This window comes from Ptiloglossa arizonensis, chromosome 2, assembly GCF_051014685.1.
Source record: "Ptiloglossa arizonensis isolate GNS036 chromosome 2, iyPtiAriz1_principal, whole genome shotgun sequence".
In the NCBI taxonomy this organism is placed as follows: Eukaryota; Metazoa; Arthropoda; class Insecta; order Hymenoptera; family Colletidae; genus Ptiloglossa; species Ptiloglossa arizonensis.
In genome coordinates this window covers 13,079,304-13,096,192 of record NC_135049.1, presented here as the reverse complement: position 1 = coordinate 13,096,192, position 16,889 = coordinate 13,079,304, and the positions used below count along the sequence as shown (strand labels likewise).

The 16,889-nt window shown below is 32.6% G+C and overlaps 1 protein-coding gene across 5 annotated transcripts in view; it reads left to right on the top strand.

Moving 5' to 3' along the window:
* Machr-a (muscarinic Acetylcholine Receptor, A-type) overlaps positions 1-16,889 on the top strand; it is a 49,389-nt gene that overhangs the window by 12,968 nt on the left and 19,532 nt on the right. For 2 of the 5 annotated variants that reach the window (XM_076327149.1, XM_076327150.1), the window contains exons 3-5: positions 6,726-6,980; positions 11,054-11,197; positions 14,678-16,119. In XM_076327149.1, the coding sequence (XP_076183264.1) occupies positions 15,657-16,119 (463 nt within the window). In that variant the 5' untranslated portion in view covers positions 6,726-6,980; positions 11,054-11,197; positions 14,678-15,656. Of the gene's footprint in view, positions 1-6,725; positions 6,981-11,053; positions 11,198-11,471; positions 11,651-13,229; positions 13,443-14,677; positions 16,120-16,889 lie in introns of those variants that run through there. The other 3 variants (XM_076327151.1, XM_076327152.1, XM_076327153.1) reach the window with 3 other exon arrangements.

Genomic DNA, 16,889 nt, shown 5'->3' with positions numbered 1-16,889 from the left:
ATAAAAATTGTCAAAATTATTAAATCTTTCTAATCAGGAGTTACAAAGTAATATAATATAATACGATTAATAAACGAAAAAATAAAACAAAATTCTACGAGTCATGGGATTCGAATTCGTAACAAAAAATATTAATTGTCTCTAACGTTTTCCACTACGTCGCAGTAATTGTTGAATGGAATGATCAATTAATGGAATATCCCTGACCAATTGATTTTTTCAAACTTTATACTTATTTTTTTTCATAACTAATTGGCCGTTTACGGCTATAACTCTTGTTACGATTGTTGTACATGTAAATCTACAAGCCTGCGAAATATTAAAATCGATGAGAATCAGGTCTGACATTCTCATTGTTAGTATATAGTATTTATTATTTTTGCTGAACGAAAAAATATTTCTGAATGATTTATTTAAAAACATTTTTAAAATGTTTAAAAACCGATGTTCGATTCTTACTATGTGGATCAAAAAGGTGTAAAAATAATTGTGGAAGAAAAAAAAATGATTATCAAATTATGCAATCAATATAAGAGGTTGTAAGAAAAGACCACGGTTAACCATATAAGGGATAATTACTAGGGTACTGGTTCTGAAAAAGGTTAGTAAATAAATAATCCAAAAAGTGAACGTCCATGGAAGATCAATACAACGGTTGGGTTACGAGTATTTCTTACATCCACTATATACGTACGTAACGTATTTCATGAGATGTTATAAAGTATATCAATTTTTTGATAATCGCTATGCCATGTTTTAATTTCAAGATACGTTATGATTCAAAGAACGAATCATTAGTTATTAAATGGGTATTATTGCATTTTGAAAATCAATTTATGTGGCAATTGCGTGAATGGCTATGAAATATTAATGAATCCACGACATTAAAATTTTTAAACATGTTTAATTAAATTATTTACAAAGTTTTATTCCATTGGTGCTACATATGTTGAAATCTATTGAAGATACAAAGAAATTTTTGAGAGATACCTTTCATAGGGATGGATACAAAATAACGTGATATATACTTCTATAAAGAATGATAACAAAAAATCTTTTTAAATACCTTAATTTTCAAAGTATTCTTATCCCTAATTTTATCTAGAATTCAATGAATCGAGAATAATTAATTTCATGTCGTAATAATTAATTTGATGCGAATACCCGACAAATTTTCAGAATTTCATCGAAATTGACGCGGGACATTCCACGGATATACCTTGTCAGTGCTAAATCCGATACAATGATAAAAACTAGGACGCTATATAGATTTAAATATTTTCAGCAAATAATACACAGAAATACAATATCTTATGTGTGGTATATCTATAGACTGTCTTTGCGGATATATTTTGCCAATTTGTGGACAGAAATATTTTGTTTCACCTATAAATAATGCGAGTTTTATGAAAAATTAAAGGAAAATGTCGAAGCAAATTGAAAAATTGTTTAAAATGTAAGAGTATAGTCCTATTTGTATACTTTGAGGAGAAATTTTTAAGAAGATAGAAAGTTCAAAATTAGCCATATGAAAATTGATCGAAATTAATGCTATATCAAAGCATATTGGCACGGTCATTCGGTACTAAACTTAGTAATCAAGTGGCTATACTGGCCATTGTTATGTAGGACAGTGCTTAAACCTTTTTTATTCGTGACCCCCTTTCCACAACATGAAATTGCTAACGACCTCCATTTTTATGAAGTTTATAGATACCATTTTAAGAATTAATACATCATTCTGAACGAGTAACCTAGTTTAATTTATAATAACAACCACTGTATAAGCATATTTTTTATATACAGATAAAATATTCCGATATTTTAAAATAATAAAGAGACATTTTGTGTTTTTTAAACTTTTCTCTTGTATCCACACAGGATCCTAACGCAATTATCGGAAGTGGTGCGACTCATAGTTTAAGAAGCTTTAAATAGGATATGCCACTTCTGCAAGGTCTAATGCGATTAATAAATAATATTGAAAACCCACTCTTTGTCAGTGTAACTTACGTATTGTTGGAAATATTCAAACTGATACCTGTTCAAATGAAATCAGAAAGACGTGGACTTGTTAAAATAATTGATAGAATACGATATTTTTAATTATTTACACTGTCAGGCAGAGTATCTGATTCGTGATTAATGTCTGTTCTTATAGCCAAAAGTAAAGAATTGTAAAAATTATGAATTAAGTAATTGTATATTTGGTTATTCATTTAATTAGACTTAATTCCATTAACTCAATTCCAACCTATCTCGATAAAAGAATATTTACCACCTTTTCGTGGTTTCCATTTACTGGTAGCAACTTAAATGTTTGCAATAAATGCCACTGTGAAAGGCAACTTCTCAATATCTATTAATTATATTAACCATGGGTACACTACGCATCGGTGACGGTTATAGCTACTAGAAGACGGTTATAGCCTACTAAATAGTAGGTACTACATGCCTGGGCCAATGCACTTCGGTGCAGCGTTAACTTTAATTTATTTTCATACGGTTAATTTTCAAATGTCCATATTTTTGGAACTTCTCCATAAAGAAACTAAGTAGGACTATATTCTCAATTTTTGCTAAATTTACCAATTTGCTTCGTCCACTTTAAACTCGCATTTGTTTAAAACAATGAGAAAGAAAAATGGTTACTGAAAACTTTTGTTAAAATGAAATAATATTTATTCAGTACTTCTATGTTTTCACCGTAAGCACTCAAAAATTTGTTCTTATCTATTTCTCTTCAACAGTTATAATTTATTGAAAAAATTAACACTATGTTCCAAACTTTGACAAATTTTTCAAGATACGGTTAAATAACGTCAAAGATATATTCAAGTTTTAGTAAAATTCGAAATATTATTCGAAAAAGTGTTCGGTTACGTGGTGGAATTAATTAACCATCCAAATGATCATTTTTCTGTAAAAAAAACTGGAATCTCCTTATGTTTTTTAAGTGGCAGCACATATTTTGCTTTTCATATTCTTGAACTACATAAGAAAACTAATTGAGTAATATAATATTATGAATTAATTTAATTATCTGGTACTAAAATAATTTAATTTATGTATATGTGAAGTATTATACAATTTCATCGTATAATTCCCGTGTTGGTTATCGATACATCCGTCACGTTGACGGACCACATTATGATAGAATCGTACACAAATGAATGTGTTTCTTTGACAGCGCTTGTTATTGTTACAAAACAACTAACCACCATGATTAATTCATACGATCGATTCACGACTCACCTTTTATACAAGGTGTATCAGATAAGTGTTACAAACTATTTTATCACGAATCTAATAAAGATATCAACTTTAATTTTGCTATGGTTAAATGGTACAATCGAAAAATTCTTTACCATTTTGCAATCTGAAGTTTCTCTGCTGATGTACAAACAGTTACCGGTTACCGGGTGGCGGACATCTTTCTAAGGTGTAATTTTACAAGCGAAAATAATGATGAAATTACGATACAGGCTTCATTTTAAGCAATTTAAATTTTGGATCAGATACGCCTCACAGCTGATAATCTACGAACTATGGACGTGTGTAAGACAAGTCAAACATTAATTGTTATACTAGTATTACTTCGGGTCAAATTGACTCGCATCGGAAAAATATGATAATATTTAAATAAATCTGATTTCCATTCATGATGACCATGATAACATATTTCAAGGTCATAAAAGTCGGTGAATACAGCCTTAATGTAAATGTTATAATTACCATGGTTTTAAGGCAGCACTGTTCAAGCGAGGTGTTGTGAGATCTATACATATCTAGGAAAAGATTGTCAAGAAAGTTGATGATCATGATAACATATTTCAAGGTCATAAAAGTCGGTGAATACAACCTTAATGTAAATATTATAATTACCATAGTTTTAAGGCAGTACTGTCCAAGCGAGGCATCGTGAGATCTCTAGGCTTCTTCCATTCTCATCTGAACGCGACACATACGCTGTTTGTGAACCTCCTTACGATGGAGACACTGTCCTTTCATGACTGCTTCTTTACTCTCGCGCAGTTTCTCTGATAACGTACGTATGCTGTGTAAACGGAAGGAACGCTTTAACCCTTTGCACTCGAAGCAAGTTTTCGCTATCTGAAACTGGCGCCTCGATGAAATCTTTTAAATCGCAAATTTAATACGGAATGGAATATTTTTATTTCAATACTTGACATACATATGTTTACATCTTAAAAGAGTGCAATACCTAATTTCCAATTTCAATTTCAAGTCACAAAGTTTTCTCGAATTGGAAGTACACTGAATTGAGCGGTGACTGGCAAACAGACACGCGAGAGATCCCTACGTTGAACACCGTCGTTTTAAGGACTTACGGAAAGAGTTTTGGAGACGAGTATACAATTTTCTTAAATATTTATTTATTATCGAAATGTATGTACCTACATTGAACTACAAATTTTCTAATTTTGATTAATATATTTTAATTTAATAGATTTGTGGTGTAGCTTTCGATCTTTTATTGTAGAGAGATGAGATGTTGGCACATTATACAAGCTGAAATGGCAGTGGAGTAAAAGAAATCGTCTGCTTGTAGCGTTACAGTAATATCCCTATCCACGTATATTGTCATTATTGGCTGAGTCGATCACATCTGGTCCATCGCGTAACAAAAAACGCAAACGAAATAAATCGCAACAGAGTGAGCTAGAGCGATAGTGACATCGGTGTGGACATATTTCTTTTTACCATGGTTCGTGCTCCACTATGAATTGTTCGTCCTTTCTTATGTAAAGCGATTATATGTGTATACATATATGGGTTAAATCTTATTTCGCTATATCTTAGCATTACACTAGCACTACACCTTAAAACTAATACTTAATATTGTAACGTATCAATCTATACTAAGTCATAATATTATAATTAGTAGAAAGAAATTCTAATAATATAAATATGAATAGGAAAATGAAATTAAATTCGTTCGACGGTGTTCACAGGAAGATTGCTCTGAAGAAACTGTTGCTTTAGGCATTGCGGGAATTTAGGATTCACTCTTCGAAATTAACGAGTATGACAGATTGGTCTACTGCTATCTGACATTCGTTCTCCAAACAAATTTGTATCTGAGACATTTTTGTGTAATCTCTGGAATTTTACCGTTTGATTCATTTGGAAAACATTTATTGTGGTTACAATATGCGTATAGACGGTTTGTTGGAGAAATATCTCTACCAACATATGTAAAATTACGAATATGCGACGAAGGATTTAATACAGTTCTATAAATCCTGACAGTGACGGAACGATGAAGTTGGACCACAATTGAAAAACTTTCCCGGTTTAAAAGACGAGTAGTACTTATAGCGATTGCATCAGCGCTGTTCAACGTGATAAAAGAAAGTAGTAGAATTTTTAAAAACGAAATCATCTAACTTTATGGAAATTTTAAAGAAGTGGAAAGTGCATTATAGGGTCTTGACATCTCGAACCCTTGTTTTTTGAAATTTTTCATTAACTTTAAAAGATTAACGAACGAATTAACTTGAACTTTGGCGTTCTCGTAAGGCAGGTGTCTCTTCCTCGCACGAATTACAGAAAACACTATATTATTAAAGTATATAATTTGTTACATTTGTAACTGAAAAATTTATACGTAAGTATCGATACATCGTCTTCAAACTGCTACCGTTTTATTCATTCTTTATGTTTACCATTTTCTCTACTTCAAACCATAGTGATATTCGTGATAGATTAATAATATATCCACGTTTAACGTTTCAAACCATTGGAGGAATCGAAATCATGTCAATCATTCAGGCACTTTTTTAACAACTCGTGAACAAATAACTCATATCTTTGAAATTATTAGGTATTTTTATATAAAAAATGTATATGTTGATAAAATACGCAAAACAATAAGGGCAAAGTTTTATATCGATATAATCAATAATATTTGTTACAATGAAATTTCAAGAATGCATTATCTTTCTTCTTTCTAGACTAGTGTCTTGTTAAATGGTTACTCGCAGCTCATGTTCTGCACTAAAGTCGTAGTCAAGTAGATTGTCCAATCAAAGATAATTCCTCACTGGCAAAGACTGTCCTCTTTTACCTCCTCTTTTGTGTCCTGCTGCTATCAATGACAAAAGGTGTACCAAGAACTGCCAGCACCGTCGTACCGGCATCCATAATTTCTTAAAAAGAGACAAAGTGCCCACTGGTTTTCACACACACACACACACACACTCTCTCTCTCCTTAAAGAAATTGACGAGTACAATGATCTAGGAGGAAGAGGCAAAGGGCTACCCCTCAAAGTCTTTAACCGGGCAGTGTACAAGATTACGACTTTACAATCGTCTCCTTTTTGTATTTATGAATAAATTCACCCATATGTTATACCTCAACAATTAATTTACAAGCTCGTGAGCAACAGCTGATACCATTAATCTAGTATCCATGTAGACTGCAATTTTCACATTGCATACCCGGTTAAAGAACCTTGTGTTGCTCTTATTCAAGCAATCTGTAGTAAATAAAACTGTCGATACCAATTCTCAGCGATCGTTAGTGCAATTTATAGTAATTATGTAATAAGTGATCGTGGAAAAGTGTTCATGATCCGCCAAAAATTCAGAAACTTCTTTGATCAGATGTCACAAAAGAAAAGTCATGTTTTGTAACACACCGATTTTACACGTTTCTTGATACCCACCAACCTAATTCGTAATATTACATTTGTCGCAGAACATGGAAGCAATATTATTAAAGCCCGTCAGGATGTTCAAGGACTAAATTACGCGACTTATTGCTTTAATACAACATTACGCAATGCATTCAAGGAATTCTTCCTCTTGGAGCATGCTACAGGAATGCTAAATATCATTGAAGAAACGTAGGATGTGGACAGACACTTGGCGGAACAGGGCTTATCTCGCGGCTTCCAAAAACAATTCAGCAAATGACAGAAACAAGATGGAGTTTGAAAGTCACCATGTTGAGGTCAGTAGCCACATTACATTCTGTAATAAAACGGGTACCTACAGACGTGCAAGAGAATAACAAATTTCGGAACTACAGTATCGAAGTAGTAGAACGAGTTATAAATTTTCAAGAACTATTTTAAAATACAAGAAAATTTGGAAAAAAAATAGATGTATTTTTAATAATGTATAAAGCTCCCCTTATTTTCTGTCTTTTATCATTCATTTAGGTAACGAATTGTAGAAATTTTGAATTTTAATTTGTGATAAATTATTTTATTCTGTTTTAATAAACTCTCTTTACTCTTTTACATTGTCAAATTACCTTCGTTGTTGAGTATATATTTAGTGCAGTAGCATTGATTATTGTAAGGAATTTCTCCTAAGTTTTGGAGTTTAAGTCTATTATATTGAACAGAATTATTAAATTTCAAATGTTCTTTTGCGCAAGTGTGTGCACGTTTATAATGATGTGAAAAAATGAACAAGTTTCTTAAGATATATACTTTTTTATTAGCACTTAAACTTAATTATTCCCACTTAATCCTTTGTATATCAAGATAGGGTGCTCGATGTTCTTTATCAAGAGGGGTCTTTTAAAGATCTGATAGTTTTGTCATTATTATACTAGTTATTATTATAGTATTTTTGTTTTAATATTAATTCTATTAAACGTCATAAAGGTAATATTAAAAATCCTAACTTTTAACTCCAAAAAATGTTTATGGCTCGAGTCTTCCAATTATTCTTCCATTTTTTCCTTTGTCATTTATATAGTCCAATAGAATAAAGCTATTAAAAAACCAATCGAGATTAGTAACAAAATGTAGAAAAATTGTACGTAACATATTTGCGACTGTTATGGAATGACATAAAAAAGAACGTATTGGAATCCCTGAGGGAGCCCATCTTGGTGCGATAAGGGTTAAAAGTAAAAAGTTAATTTTCACGCATAGAATAATCAGTACAAGTTACGTAAAATTTAATTTTACTTTTAATTATTCATAATTAAAATCGAGTTTAATCAAATTTAATCTGATTTTGTCGGAAAAATTATAACTGCCTTTCGATCCGGTGTCGTATATAACTTTGTGCTGTCGAATATCGATATTGATCGTAAACTGAACGCACATGGATAGAGGGCTGCGCCTGAGTTGTGTACGTATGAGAAAGTAAATACAAACGTAAATGAAAGAGGGAAGTACCTAGATAGATTTCTTTGGCAGTGAGACGGCTGACAAACGTTGTACCACGTTCCTATAAGTTGAAACGCTTCCGTTCATGCTACTAAAGACAATCGAAGCTCACAATGTTTCTGTAATAGAACCGGAAGGGAAATGGCCTTCACAAGTCAGTTTGCTTAGCGATTGTCTTAACACTATACAGGCCGGTCGGTTTTATAGGTATCTGACTCCAGTAGCCCGAACCTTTTCAACGAAATACACTTTGACTGGCTTCGGTAAATTCGATATAACTTTTGAACCAATAGACTCACAGCAATGAAAGTTTTATTATCTATGTAAAACAAGTGAATAAATCTAAATCCCTACCATTAGGCAGAGGTTCTTTATTCCTGGTTCTCAAATAATTAAATTACACTGTAATATTTCCTTTAATTCGTTTTCTTTTAAAGACATTGGAACGTTTATCGTTAACGTGAAATACGATAGTATCTTTACCGTAAATAGCTGGACTGTCAACTTATGGAAAAGTCTGCTTTATGAAGGAGGATGAAATGGAAGAAAGTGTGGACTGATATAAAATAATCTTCAAACAACACAAAGATAGTATTTTATTATGGTAATCACATCTAATGTTCTATGTCGACAAACATTTATGTACGACAATTTACAGTTGTCATATCTATTATACAGTTGAGCATAAAATATAGTAGGGAAAAAAGTTGTACAACATAACGATGTTTATTCCTATGATCCCTTTTTTATGAAGGAGGATGAAATGAAAGAAAGTGTGGGCTGATATAAAATAATCTTCAAACAACACAAAGATAGTATTATATTTTATTATGGTAATCACATCAAATGTTCCATGTCGGCAAACATTTATGTATGACAATTTACAGTTGTCATATCTATTATACAGTTGAGGATAAAATATAGTAGGGAAAAAAGTTGTACATCATAACGATGTTTATTCCTATGATCCCTTTTTTTTTCATGTTTAATCCCTTTTACAGAACGATTCGTCTCGCCATTATGTGTCTTAAAGTAAACACTTATCGAGATATTCGAACATAAAGTACATTTGGAGTTGAAGCAGAGAATGTAAAAGTTGCCCAACTTGAAATATGTTTTATAATCAAATGACTTGTGAGATATTAAGAACTTGCTATTTTTATGTACAGAATGTTCGGGAGCATAATAGCGAAAGAAACGTACCCGATTAAAAGGTGAATAGAACGGAAATACAAAATGGAATCAGTTTTGCCAATTTGGGAGATTGGTATTTATAATTTCTTCCTTTGTGCGAATTTCCACGAGCCCGTTAATAAATTCAAATTTGAATGTCAGAAGATGAATATTGGATAAACGCATTGACTTACAATTGAAATTATCGGATATCGGAAGAGCATTGGCTACTGGTTTTTAAAATACGGTGGCCTCGCTCGACAGTTCTATACAATTTGGTAGACGATACAGTAAAGGTGTACAATACAGAACACGCAGACTTAAAAACGTTTTAATACGCAACGATAATACACTTTGGAATCCAAATAAAATTGTATGTCGTTCAAAAACATCTGTACCGAGCGTTTATACGATATTACTAATTACGCTACTTGAAATGATCAATGCATTATCGTTTTTCTATTTCTTTCCTTTCCACTTATGAATAAGTAAATATATCACGAGAAAAATAAATATATTGAAACGATAACGACCTATAGATTCATGGTTATTTGTATTGTACTGTTACCATGAATTTATTAAATTTACGAGACAGTGAAATATTTCAAATATACTTTCATAAATGAATGGGGCATAACTTTCATTAACAGTAAACATTACAAGTAGAATAATAAATCCGTTCGTGATAATGTTCAGCGTAATCAGTTTGATATTCATTCGTATCAAAATTGATCTCACGGAAGCAACGAACAAGAGTATTAGGTGTACGACAATATTCCATAGACATGGGTAATCCTTTTCTAGGATGCTATTTTTAATATGTACAAAGATGTATTTTAATAGAACTATCGCTTGACACAGTTTACGGGTGCTTACGCGTGCGAGGATAAAACAATATCGGAAAATTATTTATAACTTGAATAAGGAGAACTAATGTAAAGCTATTGACGTACAACCGTGTCACTTAATAATAAACCATGTTACATGAGTAGAAATGCAGGGCATATGATAACACGTGAGCATAACTTCAGGGATGAATTCGGCACACAAAAATAATAAAAAGTGTTCGTATTAATCAATTCGTTCTGTTTGAATTTGTTTTCAAGTCGGAGACATTTTTATATTTTAGTGATTCTCGTTATTAATTTTAAATCATAAGAACCAGCGGGTAAGATGTTAGCTGTTCTTGATCAGTCGTTTTTTGTAAAAATTTACATTAAACGTTAAAATTCAACGATTTCGGAAGTTTCTTTAAATGCAATTTCTTTTTCAACGATATAATGCCAAAGACATGCAAAGCAATATTGTATTTACATTAACAGTATTTAATTTTAATATATTTAAACATAATTGAATTGGCAATACAACATAAATAATATAAATTATAGTATTATATTTTAATATTACTTACTCTTTTTAATTCATTACACATATTACATTTTTATGTAATATGTTATGCTCTACGTTATATAGCACACGCTGGTCCCGAGCTGTCTACTTTCATCGAATAAATAACGTGCTTGTTTTTTGATTAAAATATTAAATGTAATGTAATAGAAAGTTCGTAACTTTGAAAACGATTAATACTATAATGTTTAATTTACCGAAATAATAAAACTCATGTATAATGTTAAAACAAATACCGCTACGGAACATTCTAATATTACATGTGCTATATCTTGATAAATATGATTTTTAAATTGTAATATTTATAATTTTACAGGGCCACCGTAAATGTTCAAAATGACTTCCCTCCATTCACCTGTATATTGCGGTGTGTTTGAGTATGGTAGCTTGCATATTCTAGGATATATTCGCATTGATGGTGGCAACAATACCCTGGGATCTAATATGGATTATTTAACTGGTAATAAAGCTGAATAAAATTGATCACTTTGATTTTCATTTTTCAATTAATTTATACAATTTGATTCTCTTTCATTAACATATATTTACTCAATCACGCAGATCCCGTAAGCACTAGTTTAAGAAATAAACATATACACGCATATAAGTATTCATTCAGTTTTAAGTATTTAGTCATTCTGTTAATCTTCGAGTAGACAAACACCTGTCGCACCATCTTCCGGTTAAATGAAACTAATTGGGATCACTCGTTCTCATTTAATTGGGAAAGGTAGCGTTTTTATTCCAGGAAACGACTTTTCTTTCCCTGGGCTGGGGCCGAGCCTCGCCCATACCGTTTCACGAGAAGAGTAAACGAGATACATCGGGAGGAAGCGAGATGAAGTAGCAACGAATGAACCTCGGTCTATCAGATACAGTCCCAGTTAACCCATTCGCAACGGACAACGTATCGGTACGTTAAAGCCTTACTGGTTATTTACAGAAACGATCTACTGGTGAAATTCTTACTAGCTATTCTTGCGGATAACGTATCGGTACGCGTGTACAAATCTAATATAGTGTTTTATTTTCATTACTTACGAAGACGAATCTCGAACGATTATTTGCTTCTACACTGGTCACGTTATCGATGCACCATGCTTAGGCCCAGCATGCACGTGACCACTGACGTTGCGAATGGGTTCAAAGAACGAAGAATATCCTGAAAAATATTATTCGTCGACGAGCGAACATTTTTCGATTTATAATTTTAGGTACCTCGTCCTATTTAGAGACAACCTGTTTCACTTCTGACGCAATGCACCGCGAACATATATTTGCACCGATTGTAACAACAACACGACCACTGAAACTTATAACTTGTAATCTCTTTGTATTTTATGATCAGAAACGTATTCATTTATGCAATTGCATAAAACATTCCAATTTTCAATCGTGGCGAAGATATCTTTCGTGTCGATAAAGGAGCAACCTGAGTTTTGGATTAGAACGTTATCCGATACTCGAACACGAGTTTCAATCCAGGTTGCAGAAATACTAAACCTGGGCCATTGTTATGGCTGCGTGAATAGAGTATTAATTTTGTAAGAGATAGACAGAGTCGTCTGGCGGTCAAGCTGGCGGTCACTTTAAGAAAGACAAAATGGAACCATTGTTTGATTAAATTTTGAATCGCAGCACCTCCTACCTTTCACTACCATCATTGTGTTCTATGATTCTTAAAAACGGCTGACGGTAGTTTTCAATCATTTTTCGAATTTTTTCCTTCGCAACAATACAGCAAAAGGAGCAAATTACTGATAAAGCAAATTTCGAATGATCTTTTACATACCTTTCCATTCGTATCGTTCTATTCGACCCTTAGGTCGTAAAAGTGATTTATTTTTGTTATACGTTGGTACAATAAGTAACCCTCTGCGCCGACAAAGCATTGCAGGAATCATTCCTTTAACATTAACGATAAAGCAGTGTCGTTTAATTTTTTGCAACACAATTGTTAAACATGTAAAATAATATAAAATGTCTAAGAAATAGATATTTAATTATAAGGTAGAATATTAACAGTCCTCCCTTGCGTTGAGTTATTTTCATCTTTCATTGTGAGTCGCGTATCAGATTATGGAAAAGGTGGGATACTTTACGATATCTATGCCTTAAAGAGTCACTAAGTCGGATTACAGTATTCTTCTGTATAAATAAATCTTCAAAGTTTATTCGATACTCGTAATTTCAATTCTTGGAATTGTTGCGACATTCGTCATCTTCGTGTAAACGTAAAGCGCGCTAGGAGTTGTTCAAATATAAACTTATTTAAATATAACCAACTTTATTGAAATATAAGTTGGCCATTGTTCTACGAGCTAAAAAGTTACAGGGAAAATGGAAACATTTTCACTCGTATCAATCGTGATGCTATTGCTGCGCCGTTACGTGGATACGTTGTCACTGTTAACTAAATTGGACACGTGTAGAAGTCCACTGCGTGACGAGGAACACGAACGGAACAAAACACGACAAAGTGTGATGCAAAACGTACCCGAGATGCGTTCGTGAACTTTATCGAAGCGAAACGCAATAAAGTGTGATACAAAACCTACGTATCCGACTTGCGTTCGCGAACTCTATCGTTGCATCTTACTTGTGTTTTGTTTCGTTCGCGTTTCTCGTCAAGCAGTGAACATCTACACTTGGCCAATTTAGCCAATAGTAACGATGCAGTCGTTACGTCGAGCCACACGACTGATGTGAGTTGACGGTTTTCCTTTCCTTGGTAATTTTTTTAGTTTGTAGAACAGTAGTCAACTTCTGGCGCGTCAATAATATTCCATCCACCTGCCATGGAGATTGTCCTTGACCACTGCTCTTATATAATCTAGGACCTGATAATGTTCGAGCCTTGGTCTAATAACACTTCAGGACAAGCTGCACGATGAAACTTCATTGGTCCAACGACTTGAGACGAGGAGACCATGAAGCTTGGCCTCAATGCACGAGATGAGACGACTTTTATACACCATCGTTCAGTTCATTGTCCTCTGATTCTTTTAATACTGGCGTATGAGAAAACGAATATTTGTTAATATATATATATAATTTTTTACCCATTTCGTTTCTTTCACGTGGCACTTCCGCTTCTTTTTCTAAACAGAAAACTATCGAAACAGTAATTGTAATTCTTTTCCACTTTGAAATACACTGAAATGCCATCCTATCGTCATCCGCGCAACTTATGGCCAGTAGTTGAGACATTGTCACAAAATGACCAAAAGAAATCATCTCCATGGTAGACAGGATGGGAATTTGACGTGTAGACGTTGTACGGTTATAAGAAGTGGTAATGAACATACGTCTCTGATTTTAATACGTATCTAGATCGTTTCCCTTTATCTAGCCACGAGTCTTTGTTATGTAAATCATGTAGGAAGCATGTACGATTGATTCCAAGTGATCCGAAACCATCATTTATCGCAGAACATGCCTCGAGAGAAGTCTCACGGTGTAAAAGATGCTCGATGATCGCTCAAGCTGTAGAATTATAAACAATGGTGTGGATGATACCATTTCAATTATTCGGGGTACCAGTTATCCCAATAATACCTACTGCATTAAAAACATTGTATAATATTTGGATATTCTACATAACACGTTTGGAATTAATTAACATTATATAATTTTTATTTAAATATAAATAACCGCCGTGCAATAAAACTTTATGTACTTTTTCGTACAATTTTATGAAGTGTACTTTTTAAAATACTCTGTATGTGTACCTACCTTTTGTCCAATAATGTAATAAATTATAACAAATAATCATATAGAAATAAGGATGAATCATTTTGTTTTTCAGTAAATTAGAAACGATTATATTTTGTCTAGTACATATCGAATCGACTGTCTGCAAAGTAATTTCAATAATACTTTATATCGTTTGCAATTTATGTGTAAAAAGTTGGTATTAAAAATGAATCTCTGTTCACAGATTGTACACCATCAATATGGACATTGAAGAAGCTATGCAGTTGACGCAGCCCTTAATTCCGTAAATGAGAAGTTCGTACACAAATTTCCGAGTATATGTCTAGAAAAGCACATCTTGTAGTCATCTGCACGTACGTATATGCAAATACGGGTGTATCTCTATTGTTTGCATGTGAAAGGAAAGTCGAGGAGTTTATAGAGAGATTGAAATTTAAAGGATGCCTTGGCTCAATACGTGACACATAAGAAACATATAAGAATAATAATATAAAATCTAAATATATGCGGAAAAGAAATAGTAGTCGGAGAGAAAGAAAGAGAGAGAGAAAGGGAGAAAGAGAGAGGGGGAGAGAGAGAACAAATGTGACAGAAAAGGAGAAACCATAAAGAGAGGAAACGGTATTTTCATTAAACCGAAGGAAAATACTGTCAAAGGAAAAAATAAACTCAAGAAATGAAATAGGAACAAGAATATAGTGCTTCGTAATATATCTACTACAACAACGAATGTAAAATGTTTTAAATAACAAAATGGAAGCAAAAAATTAGATGAGAAAAAGGTGAAACAGTTATGTCTGAATAGAAAATAAATGAATTCTAAACGGTAAAATAAAAGCTAACTAGGAAACTTTTATATCTAAAACAAGTTGTTTTAAGTAGGAAAAAATTAAACAGATGACAATTTCAATAAACAAAACGGACGCATTTTATTGAAACGAGAAGTGGTTCGAAGAGAAACCAAAATTTTAAACACAAAGACCGACGAAATACAAGAGGCTGACGTTAAAATAGGTTAAAACTGAATCATTGAAAACGAAAGGACGATGTTTATATTTAAAAGTAAAAATAAAAAAACGATACAGGAGTAAAGAGGAAAAGTGTATTTGAATTTGAAAAGATAGAAAATTCACAAGAAAGTAAAACTAAAAGCGTATTCAGAACAAATAAAACATTGTTTGGTGAAGGTGAACTGTCCAGACATGAATGTGACTTCACTCGTGGATATTTTCGGAAACGAGAGTTCCAATGCGACCAGTGACTGTGTTGGAGAACCACACTCGTATGGACTATGGGAGCGCGTGATAATAGTAATTATTGCCGTTTTCCTAAGTGTGATAACAGTTGTTGGAAATATCATGGTGATGATTTCATTCAAAATCGACAAACAACTGCAAACTACCTCCAATTATTTCTTGTTCAGTTTGGCAGTTGCTGATTTTGCAATCGGTCTAATTTCCATGCCTCTATTCACAGTTTACACTGTGCTCGGTTATTGGCCGTTAGGACCGCATATCTGTGACACATGGTTAGCATTAGATTACTTGGTTAGCAATGCATCGGTTTTAAATCTTCTCATTATCAGCTTCGACAGATATTTCTCTATAATGCGGCCTCTTTCCTATCGTGTCAAAAGGACAACTTCTAAGGCAGCCATTATGATTGGTAAGATTCTTTGTGTTTAATCTCACGTAAATTGTACATTTTATTTGTAAAGTTTAAATTTTAATTCAAAGATAAGATGATTTTCAATATTTGTAAAATTATATGTACACTATTTTGCATCGCTGGTTCTTACCGAAGATCGATGTTAAAAAAGTGTAAATTCTTGTACCTTTCGTAAAATGCACTATACTGGTTTGTTTAGATTCATTTTGAACATATACACAGTACAAATGCACAGAAAAAACATTTGAAACATTCATGATATTAAATTACTTCTTATTTTGCTTTTCAATATTTTTAACGTTGCATTATTCACTATATTTGATGTACTTCTTGAGAAAAATAAAAATCTTCTTGTTCGTAATAAATGGTTTGTAGAAAACTAATGCCACTGGTTAAAAAATTTCGTGTTATTGTCCTTCTTCGTCCATTGCAAATATCGACAACTCGTGTATAAACTAAAATCACTCAGATTATTACCAACGTGTGGTGTTCTAATTTAGTTTACAGTTATATTGCAAGTGATTTTGTGTGAATTAACAATACTATCGTGAGTGCGTGAACAGATAACGAGCAACGTATATGAGCAACATAGGTTGCTTAAGCGAAACACTATCCAAATATTTTTGCAACTTTGTGCTATGGAAGATCAAAGACAAAAGAAAAAATTATTAAAAACAAACGGAATTACAATTACGCCATTCAAAATTTCAACAACCCTAATAATAGAACGAAGTTAAAATAAAAGAAAAAATAAATAGATAATCTTT